An 11,494-nucleotide genomic window follows, 5' to 3' on the forward strand; every position below is an offset into this window, starting at 1 on the left:
ACCTTTGACCCCCCACCAGTAAGGCCTGTCCTGTTGTAGCTCGTTCTAGGAGACAGCCCTGCTGTAGGGTGCACTTTCACTTGCATGATCCAAAATCCTCTGAAATTGGTGCATACTGCATCTACTGTATGTTTTACAGCCTATGGATAAGACATGTTTTGTGGTCCCCTGTGGTCTCTGGCCTTTACTGTTCAGGAGATGGAACAGCGATGTGGCCTCCCTTCTGGCAGTTTCTGAAAAAAAGGGAAGAGTCCTGACATGGCCCTGGTTCTAGGACTTTAGTGAAGCTAACCCCAACTAAAATCTTCAAATTTTTATATCCCAGAACACACAAAGTAAATCAACTAATCCAGACCTCAGTTTTTATCATTACACTAGTTCCTTTAAAACATCATGACCAGATAGGAATTGGTCCCTGATTCCATCTGTACATACCAAGTCCAACAGGAGGTAAGGATACTGTTGCCAAATCTGGAAAATATAAAAGTGGAACGAATGATTCCCTTTGCCACTAAAAACATGCAGGGAAGCAGGAAATAATGACAAGCTGAGGGCACTGATGGCTGATGAATATTACTGTTTGTTTATGAACCATGACTGAGTTATGGAACCTTCGCGGTGTTATTTGTTTTAAGAGAACGTGGCTAAATATTATCTGGCAAATGGAGTTGCAAACACCACAGTTATTATTGTTCAGCGCATGCATAGGATCGTAAGAATATACAGTGCGTTCACAAGCAAGAGAAAGCCTTTTGGCCCATCTAGCCCATTTGAGAGCTCATAACTAATTGATTCAAGGATCCATTGCAGTCAACTCTTGAAAGAAACAGGGGCATCAACTCCCAAAACACAGCTGGGTGGCTTGTCCCATGCTCCCACAACTGTTTGTGTAAAGAGGCGCCTCCTGTTTTTGGTAGTTTCTACTCATGTCCTCTGGTTTGTGTTTCACTGGGGGGAGCATGAAGAGCTTTGAATTGAATACACTCATCCAGGGAGATTTCCAGAAGTGACTAAATAAGAGCAATAGCACAATAGTACAGTATATATACATAGGAAGTGCCATACAGGACAGAGCTGTTAGAATACGCATAGTTTTAATACGACTAGCTGGTCACTTTCACTGTCTTTGTCAGCTTACCTGCAGTCAAAAAGTGCTCTCGCTTCAGATCGAACTTTTATATTTTTCAAGACTTTTGTATTTGTATTATTCAAGACTAATTCAAATTACGCATATTTTAAACACATAATTATAATGTATAAGGGCTATATTAGGGGGTCCCTTTCGGGAGTTGATGCTGGAGAAGTTACATACGAAAATGGGAATCCTGCCCTATTTAAACTTGTTCCAGCCACTAGTCACTTACCTTCAACGATAGGGTTAATAGCCCCAGAACGACTTGACCTCCCTCTCCTGCCCAAAGTTGCGATTTCCACAAGAGGAGGAGCTACTGTTGACCAAAAAGAACCCAGCTCCCGTTTAAATCGAGCTTGGGGAAGCGGGCGCCTATAGCAAGAAATAGCATTTTGAGAGGTGTTTTGGATGTTAAATGACACGGCGGCACCGAGGGGTTTCGAGTTGCGAAGGTGACAAAGAGTTGCGCCTGCCGCAGCTAACGTCAAGTGTGAGGTGTCTCTTTACTGTTTTAACACTTTGTTAATGAAGTTTTAGAAGATTTTTTTTTAGGGTTTTGCTTTGGTTTTTTTGGGACTTGAGCATGGTGCTGTTTCAACGCTGCGTACTCGGGGGACTTGTGCAGGGTCACCGCAGCCTGTGTGGAATCCAAACGGGAAAAAAGACCTGTAACCCGGCGTGGGCTTCGTCCACAGTTCGCTACCGTCCGGACAGCTGCAGCTCCGCCAGGCGCTACAGCACCACGTCAGGTTTGTGGGCTGTTGCCCTGTCAGAAATACATTTCACTTTTAAGTGAAGTATGTTTGTCAGCTAATGCATGGGAATTCTTGAAATTCCTGAAGTTTACCAACTACAGGGGTAGGGTAGCTGTTGAAACGCGTGGAACTGCGTTTTTCTGTTAAATATTTTTTTAAATAAGTGTAAAGGCAGTAGAAATTCTGATTTTTTGGACGTCTAACGCTTAGTTTATCGTTTTTCAAACAAGCCTTTTCTTATTTGCAATTCCGTGTGTCTCTGACTGGGGAAAAATATTTTAGGTGTGGGTTGTATCCGAAGTACTCAAACATAACAAAAGAAACGTAAAGTCATAAACAAGGTTTTTAATTTTATTTTCCAAGTGCAGATCGGTACTGCGAGCTTCTTTTAAATAATACTCTACCAAAATTAAAGGGACACATTAAAGAGGTGCCATTTTATTTTTTTCGAGAAGTTTTTTTAAAAAATTGAGACGTCCAATGGTTAGTAGCTGTCGTACATCACTTCCGGCTGAAAAAAATTCATAGAATAAACATTTAGCTGATCGCCCAGGATTGGTTTAGTAGTTTTAGTCCTCGCAGTCCTTTTGTTTTTCTCTTTAAAAAAACCCGAGGACGATAAAGACGACGTTAATGAATAAGCCTTTATCTAGCCAGATTATCTGGGAAAAAATTCTTTACCATTATCTAGATACACAAATCAGTGGGTCTCTCGTGTGTCGAAATAGACTTTTGAATATTATTAAATTGAGTTAGATTAGTTAGAGGTCGACATGGGACGAGGCGTCAGGTGGTCGGCACGGTTTCTGCTGTACGGTGATAGGGACGAGCCGAACCGCTCTTCTCGTCTGGAGCACTAACTTTGTGCTGCTGTGTCTCCCCAGTAACTCTCCCTTCATTTACTTTCGGTGGCCTTCCGCACAAACACTCGACAGATAACGGGGATCGCAGCCTTTGTACTGGGAAGTCGCCTCCGAGCTGGAGCTATTGCCCGGCTAGCTGTCTTCCAGTAATGTGTCACGCTTTCCCCGGCTTGCAGATCCACCAGCCTGTAAAAAACGGGAAGGAAAATCGGGAGCAGAACACCGATTTCCAGCTCATTTGTAGCTGCAAAACTGAAGTCTTATATTACCATTAAAAGGGGGAAGCAGACCTAAGACTGTAAGCTCTCCTGTGCCACTGATCACCCTGGGCTGCCCTCTAGTCGTGCAGCCCTGGGCCCTACCTCCCTGGCACCAGACAGGGGGCGTCTAACCTGTCCTCCCCCCTCTTTGCCCTCTGTCCTGCTGTCCCGTGTGCCCAGTGTGTGAGAGCTGGGCAGGCAGGGAAAGCTGAGTGTCCAGGATTTCAGTGTATTTGGCAGCAGCCACTGCTGAGGGCCTGTTCCCTTAGCAACCCACTGTGTACCCTCTCCTTCAGTAAGCCTTTACTAATCCCTCTGATGTGTTTGCAACCACCTCTGGTCACTTGTCACAAGGAACGAGTTGAAGGCTAATTATTTGCACAGTGTTTCCCTTCTGCCCACGGAAGCAACGAAAATTATGAAGTACGTTTTAGAATTCAGTTGCCTATGGCCCAGTGACCACGGAGACTGAAGTTGAGGAACAGTGTTACTGAATTTTGTGGTGCAGACATTCATACGATGGGACACAAAACATATCTGTAATCCCACAAATCAAGGAATGCGCAGCATAATGGAGAAATAAAGGCTGTTTAAAGAGAAAGTTGTCAAGTTGAACAATGTTTTAAACAACGTAAACAAATCTGTTTTGTAGTACACAAAAAGTCGATTGACGGTGTAAAATCACAGCTGCGATTTTAAAATGTGTGGAAATGTCCGCGAGGGAATGCTCAGCAGAAGAAACGGCCTCGGTGTTGGAGAGCCTGTCCGAATATTAACTCTCCCCATGCGTACTCATTGACTTCAGTCAGCCTTCCTCTGTGAAAATTAGGATTTGCCAGAATGTGTATTCATGGGCCTTTTATGATGTTTACTGGAGACTTGTTTTAATTGGTTGGGCCCCCGTGGGCCATAGAAAATTAAACAGTATTCGCGGTGGATACAGACCAAAGAGAAGCTTGATTCGCCCGCACCAGTGGCCGATGGGCTGTTCAAGTTCTCCTCCTGGGACAGATAAGATTCTATTCCTTCCTGCGGGGCTGATGTGTGTTCTCGTTTTCCAGTGTTGCCTGCCAGGTTTGTAACGATGCAGCGGAAGTCGTTCTGCTCATCTGTGAGACTCTCCTGTGTCTTATCTAGTCCTGCAGCCCCCTTGTCTCCTACACAACACCACAGGGCCTGTTGTGATATCAGCAGGCCCACAATTGCTCCCTCTCTCTCCATTCAGTCCCCACTCCCTCCCCCAGGCTGTGGCAGTGACCTGTAGGCCTGTCGCAGAATCCATTCTCAGCGGCTCATGACATCCGCGACTCTGTGATTCCCGCTAATGCGCGGATGAGTGAACGTTTGCTTGTTTGGAGTTCCTTTTTATTTAGCTGTATTTTTCATCTCTCGGCAGAAATAAGCCTGTTGCTACGGTAGGCCAGTGGTTGCAGCCCTCGGAAGATGACTAATGGCCATTCAGTAGGAGCTGAAAGGTGGCCCGTTTTAGAGAAGGAGGGAAAGACTAGTTACTGCTTCCTCTGGGAGTCCTCAATGTTTTTTTTTACTGAAAGGAATGCGGAAGAGAAGAGCTTGTTCCCTTTTTTTAGGAAGAGTCCGGAAACTGTTAAAAAAACTAAGACTTTTAGGAATGATTCTTTGTATTGTTTTCATGTTAGTCTTAAGGTTTTAGGGCAAGGGATGACTGGATCAAAACAACAGGTCTGCAGATGGTACAGCGAACATTTATCAGACAAAGATTCTGTCACCTAAATTTTGCTGTTTGGGAGTTTTATTCGGAAGTCTTTCAAGTCAAGACTTGAGGGACTTTGGTTCCCTGGCAAGCACTCAGAGGTGGGCAGTTTTTTTCCCTTTGATCAAAAGCTAGAGGCTCTGCTTGTTCTATTTAAACCTTGGTTCTCCTCTGCTGCTTCCATGACTTCATCTTTGGCAGCAACTGGTGCTCAGAAATGATCTTTCCATGATTATTTCCCAGTAGAACAGTCATTTACCACCAGGCCACCAACATCAGGCTTTATAGCTGAAAGAAATTGACAGTGAAATGAAGTGGAGATCTACAGACAATTTTGTTTCCTGATAAGATGAAGATTTTTGTGGATGGAAGTACGTACACCCTTTAATAAGTTCCAAATGACCAAATAACCTTAGCAGGTTAAAACATATCAGGGATATCTTTTGACTAAAAAGTGTAGTTTACCAAGCTGAACATTAATCCATCTACTTTGCTTTTTCTAATTCAGGGTGGCAGGGGAAACGGAGCCTATCCAGGCAAGCAGTGGGCACAAGGCAGGGTACACCCTAGATGGGACACCAGTCCATTGCAGGGCAGACACACACTCACACCAGGGTCAATTTTCCCAGAAGCTAATTAACCTGCTGGTATGTGTTTGGACTGTGTAAGGAAACCCATATTGACCAGGGGAGAACATACAAACTCCACACAGACAGCACACCCAGGACTGGAATTGAACCAAGCCCTGTGTGTTTCTGTACCATAAGCAGTACATATTGCCCTTAGTGAATTACCTTGAATACTAGTACTTTGTAGCTCGATTGCATCTGCTACGTCAGACTTCATGTATTGATGATAGTGCAGTGTGAGGCCCAGTGATAGGGTGGCCTTCAAAAGATGGTGCTGCCTGTGTCATGTGATGTTCAGCGAATCAGGTGGCAGGGCAGGGGTGAGAGGTAGGTGTGCGTGCTTGTGTCTGGTACACTGCAGCGCCCAGACAGCGGACGGGGCTGTTCCCCTAATTCAATTGGGCTAATAAGCTGATAGTGAGAGGATGTGCTGGCCGTGCCTCGCTAATTATCTCCGAACAGAACGGGCTTTTGTCCCCAGGCCTCTGTCCTGTCTTGAGCTGGCCAGGCCAAGTTAACCAGATTAACTAACACTTACTGCCATTCTAGTTTCTGCTCTTGCCCTGTATCCAATCCTGACTCTTTCCACTCTATTTTTAGCCCTGAGCCAATTCTTCTTCTCAAATTAACGGGCAGGCGGCTCAAACAGGAAGCCGCTGGTTTCCAAGATCAACACGGATGTTGTGTTGTTGCTGGTACCCAGCTGTCCGAGCTTGAATCGCTCCTGGGCTCAGGTCTGCGGCCCTGTTGATTCGCACTGTGGACTCGGTTAAAGGCTTTGCTTCAAGGTTGTTCTATTTACAGTAACACTTACTGGGTACTCCTTGTCTGCTGCAGTCTGTTATCAAGCTGTCCCTTGAATCTTTCAAACCTCATAGCTGCCAGGCTGGCCTACAGCTAAAAACAGCGAAACAATACTCCCGTGATCCCTCTCTCCACCGCCCTGTCCCGGACCTATCTGGACATAACAAATGACATAAGTCAACCACAGCATGACTGCATTAATGGATCCATTTAACGATCAGCTGTTTTTTCCAATCCTCTGATATATTCAGAATTGGGCTCATGTTGTTGCAGTGGTTAGCATTGCTGTCTCCTGCGTTCTATTCCAGACCCGGGGTGCTGTCTGCGTGGAGTTTGCATGTTCTCCCCATGTCCACAGACTGTAGGTTAGTTTAATCGGCTCCTGGGGAAACTGGCCCTGCTATGAGTGTGTGCGTTTTTGTGTCTGTGTATGCCCTGCGGTGGACTGGCATCCCTTCCGGAGTGTATCCTGCCTTGCACTTATTTCTTACTGGGATAGGCTCCGGCTCACCAGTGACCCTCTATTTGATGCAGTGGTTAGAAGATGGATGGATTTTCAGGATCATCAGGTGTTCTCCATATACGAACATTACTTTGGGGGACAGGGTGATGGTTGCCTTCAAATCAGCTCCATTGTAAAATTCGCCTGTTAGTTGTTTGTTGCTCGACAGTCAAGGTGCCGGTTAAGGCGATAGTGATTCACCGAGAGCTGAGCTTGAGCTCCATGATCCAGATGTTGGTAGAAGACTTGTCACTAGCTGACTGTGACTGCTCGGGGAGGTATTAACATTAGTCAGCTAGGGAGCTCTCTGAATTTTCAAACACATCAGTGACATCACTGAGAGAAGTACCTCCTGTCAGGTTCCATGAGCCTAGCGGTAAGTCACGTGCTAATCTGGTGGGTGAAGTGGGTTCTCACTTGGGATGCTCTCCTATATTTTATGTGCTTTGGAGTGAAGAACTCTCGATGTATGCAAGCAGTTATTCTTATGGATGTGCAGGCAGGTCTGTCTTTGCCACCCTTTGCCAGAGAGCTCCTGATGAGTGATGAGGACTGTCCCTGTGCTGTGTTCCCAGGCATTGCAGGGGTGAGAGAGCGCACTCTGATTGCGGTGAAGCCTGATGGGGTCCAGCGCCGCCTGGTGGGCCAGATTATGCAGCGCTTTGAGCAAAGGGGCTTCAAACTGGTGGGCTTGAAGATGCTGAAGGTGAGGCAACACAGCAGGGGAAAATAGATCTTCGTTTACTTACATATTAGCAGCAGAGTCCATTAAGCAATCAAGCATCAATCGGTCTTCTAACTGCACAAATACAGAACTGGCTGGATCAAAGTCATTGGAATGTCACGTCATTTCGATTAACACCCGTGTCGAATCTTCTGAGCGATATTTCAAGGCCAAAGAGTGTCATGATTGGGGTGGTGATAAAGAGCTTTAAAACGGCATCTTTTCACATTCAGAGTCTTGCAGTGGAAGATGCTGTTCTGATTTGGAAAAGTGGTAGGTTAGAGGTATTGTTAGGAACCCGGTTTAATGAGTTAAAGGACAGTAAAGAAATGATTGATGTAAATGAGGATGCAGGGTCTCGCGCCCTGTTTTAGTTGTGCTATTGGCTCATGGAGGTCCCTATTGGGGTCTTTCTTTTTGCAGCCTTTTTTGGAAAGAAATTCCCCAAATTGTGCACTCGTGCAACAGTGCAAAATTAGGAAGGTAATGACAGGAGTCCTGCCCTGGCTGCAGACAAAGTTGGATTGTTCCTGCAGCGTTCTCAGGCTGGGGAGAGATTCAGGAGTGCGAGTGCTGACCTTTCCTGTGTCCTGTGTCACTAGGCTTCTGATGACCTCTTGTCTCAGCACTACCGTGACCTCCAGAAGAAGCCCTTCTATCCCAACCTGCTGCGCTACATGACCTCTGGGCCCCTAGTGGTCATGGTGAGTGGTCAATTATTGGAATAAATGGAAATCAATCTCAATAAATGGAAATCATTATAATTATAATTTCTTACACTTATACAGCACTTTTCTGGATACTCCAGTCAAAGCACTTTACAGGTAATGGGGTCTCCCCTCCACAACCACCAGTGTGCAGCCCCACCTGGATGATGTGACGGCAGCCATAGTGCGCCAGTACACTCCCTGCACATCAGCTCTCAGTGGGGAGGAGAACAGAGTGATGAAGCCAGTTCAGAGATGGGGATTATTAGGAGGCCATGATTGGTAAAGACCAATGGGAATTATTGTCAGGACGCCGGGGTTACACCCCTACTCTTTTTGAGAAACGCCCTGGGATTTTTAATGACCACAGAGAGTCAGGACCTCAGTTTTACATCTCATCCCAAGGACGGCGCCTGTTTACAGTATAGTGTCCCTGTCACTGCTTGTTTGTTTGTTTTTTAAATGGAATCGGGGATTATTTTTTCCATTTTGCACCCTTCCAGTTTGGAATTGGCAATGGCCACAACAAGCTCTGAGGCAGGATGGGAATGCGAAGCCTGTGTCCGAGCTCTTCTGACATGCCCACCGTCGAGCCACTTCCTGATTGACATGCTACAGGTTCCACAATGCCTCAGGCTCAGCGAGCATGTTTTGTGCTTTCTCTGGTAGGTGTGGGAAGGACATAACGTAGTCCGGACGTCCCGCCTCATGGTAGGAGACACTAACCCAGCAGAGGCTCATCCTGGGACAGTTCGTGGGGACTTCAGTATACACATTAGCAGGTGCCTTCCTCCTTTCAGTTTGCTTTGAAGTGGTCAACACCTTCCGCATACGGGTTGTGCAAAAGCTAAAGGTGTGAAGTTATGGAAGGGTGTCGGTCACCTTTCTGCTCGTCTGCTGTACCTGGTCTTTCTAGCATGGCGTGAAAACTGTAGGAAGAATTTGAAGCATTGAGATCAAATGCTGTGATTCTCGGATCTTTGAGTTTATGCATTAGCCCAGGTCTTTTCAACAGTTTGTAGTCTCTAATCGTCGCCGATTGTGGACTGCCTAAAGATCACGTGATAATAATATTTCCTTATGTAGCACTTTTCTGGAAACTCCACTCAAAGTAATTCCAGGTAATGGGGATCCCCTCCACCACCACCAGTGTGCAGCCCCACCTGGATGATGTGACAGCAGCCATAGTGCGCCAGTACACTCCCCACACACCAGTGTCCCCATCACTATACTGGGGCATTTGAACCCACACAGACCCCAGGGTGTGTGCCCCCTGCTGGCCCCACTAACACCTCTTCTAGCAGGCTTGCACCTGCTGAGCTTCAGTGGGCCGCCAATGGTGAGTTGCAGGGTGATATGGCTGCTGGTGAAGTGCCTTCACACTGGTTAGGAATTTTGAGAATGTCCTCTGCAGCGCATGTGTATGTATTGTATATATGTCAACAAAGTTCATTTCCTGTTAAGAAGACCCGTTCTGTACATTAGCGGGACTTGGCAGAGGGATATTAAGCGCTGATTTTCTCCAGCCTTCAGGCCAGTTGGATGCATTGCAAGAATCTGGACTGGCTGATATTAAGTACACTTAACAAGACTGCTGTTCGGTAGGAAAAGCAGTTCCATAGCAAGGCTAATTGGCTCTGAGATCTCTTCCTGTTTATGGTAACTCAGCACCTCATTTACTACAATCTGATGTCTGATGTAGCCACAGATGACACTAGTCTAGCTTCCAGGCTCACACCTGCTCAGCTTCAGTGGGTCGCCAGTTGTGAGGTGATGGGCAATACGTCTGCGGGCTATGTAGGTAAGCAAGGCTAAGACGATTGCTTATTCGCGTCTGCAAAGTGATCCGTGTCAGTGGGATGGGGACACCTTGTTTAGTGCCAACGTGCGTCAGGTCTGTCTGGTGCAGTGCTGCCCATCAGGCCCATCCTGTGGTGTGTGTCCTTCAGGAATGTGGTGCATGCCAGTGACTCTGTGGAGGGCGCCCAGAGGGAGATCCAGCTGTGGTTCAGCAGGAAGGACCTCATGGACTGGGACTCCTGTGACCACAGCAGCACCTACCAGGTGTGAGAGAGACCAGCGGAGGACCGTGGAGGGAGGAGGAGACTGGGACTGGGGGTGTGGAGACAGGATGCACCGTTACTACCTCCATCTGCACCCAGGGGTGCAGCCCGTGTCTTCCCCCCCACCCCCCAAAAAAAAGATGCCAAATCCTCTGACTTTTCCCTGGTTGGTGAGAAGACTTATGAAGCTAACCATCGCCAAAGCCCCAGGGGAGACGCACAACGGTATCGTGCTGGATTCTCCCAGTGCGGTCAGGGATCGCGCCAGCTCTCCCCCTCTCTCTGTCCTCCTGTAGCACAAAATAGGGATCAGCAGTTTCCACCCTGGCTTTTAAGTGTAGATGTAGAGCAAGGACAGTTCTTACGGTCGGACATCTGGGGATTGTGTCTTATGTACGCCTCCTTACAGAAGAGATGAAAGAGGAGGGGAAAAAGGTCAGGGGTGTCCGTTGACGTGAATGATCCTCCTTCCTGAAATCCCGGCAGCTCCTGAGGGCTCAGGGATCCCCCGCCTCGGCATCCGGGAGCTAAAGACATGCACCCCACCCCACCCCGACTCCTTCACCCCTGGGAAGCTGAAAACCGGGTTCATGTTGACACACCCAGTCCACCCCTCTGGAGTTATTGAGGGCCTAATTGTACCAAATCAGGAAACCGTGCAAAGCAGCCCAGTCTTTGCCTTCACTGTGTTGTTTTAAAATAAACTCTGTATGTGGTACTTGTTTGCCTGGCCTGTTTTATTGCTCTTTCATTATTCTAGCGTGAAATCGGTCTGCGAGGCCCTGAGCACCTTGATCTCCTGTCAAACCAAGGACATTCAAACTGTTTGATTCTGGTCTGTCTGTGTGGAGTCTGCATGGTCTCTTTCGCTCTTCTTCTTTGTTTCTGTGGGTTTTGTCCAAGTGCTCTGGTGTCCTCCCAGCTCCCAGAGACATGCTGGCAGGGTTAATACCCATCTCTAAATTGTCCTAACATCCGTAAGTATCCCAGCCTGTGTATGGACTAGGATGGGATCCGGATTGCTCAGCTCTCGCCTTGAGCAAGTGGGTTTCTGACGATGAAAGGAATCGAATGCAAACGTGAAGCCCAGTAAATAGAAACATTAACATAGACACTACAGCTGGGGGGAAAGAGCTGCAGGCTATCCTCCATTATACATGTGAGATATTACAATACTGGCCCACCAAAGTGACCCACAGTGGACAAAATTGCTAGACATACCCCCGTCAAAAAAGGAGATACTGGGATAGGAGATGAATTTTTTTGGCCGTGTAATATGTTGGGACGAACTTTTGATTTGTGAATTCTGTCCGTGTGGGACTT

At 47.0% G+C, this 11,494-nt stretch overlaps 1 protein-coding gene across 1 annotated transcript; it reads left to right on the forward strand.

Annotated features, from left to right (window-relative positions):
• Positions 1 to 1,442: 1,442 nt before the first annotated feature.
• On the forward strand, positions 1,443 to 10,889 carry nme4 (NME/NM23 nucleoside diphosphate kinase 4). Its single transcript, XM_088612177.1, has 5 exons — positions 1,443 to 1,881; positions 7,253 to 7,383; positions 8,004 to 8,105; positions 8,778 to 8,890; positions 10,058 to 10,889. Exons 1-5 carry the CDS (start codon positions 1,716 to 1,718, stop codon positions 10,176 to 10,178), a joined length of 633 nt encoding a protein of 210 aa, XP_088468303.1. The 5' UTR covers positions 1,443 to 1,715; the 3' UTR covers positions 10,179 to 10,889.
• The last annotated feature ends 605 nt before the right edge of the window (positions 10,890 to 11,494 follow it).

This window comes from Lepisosteus platostomus, chromosome 19, assembly GCF_059453375.1.
Source record: "Lepisosteus platostomus isolate fLepPlt1 chromosome 19, fLepPlt1.hap1, whole genome shotgun sequence".
Classification (NCBI taxonomy): domain Eukaryota; kingdom Metazoa; phylum Chordata; class Actinopteri; order Semionotiformes; family Lepisosteidae; genus Lepisosteus; species Lepisosteus platostomus.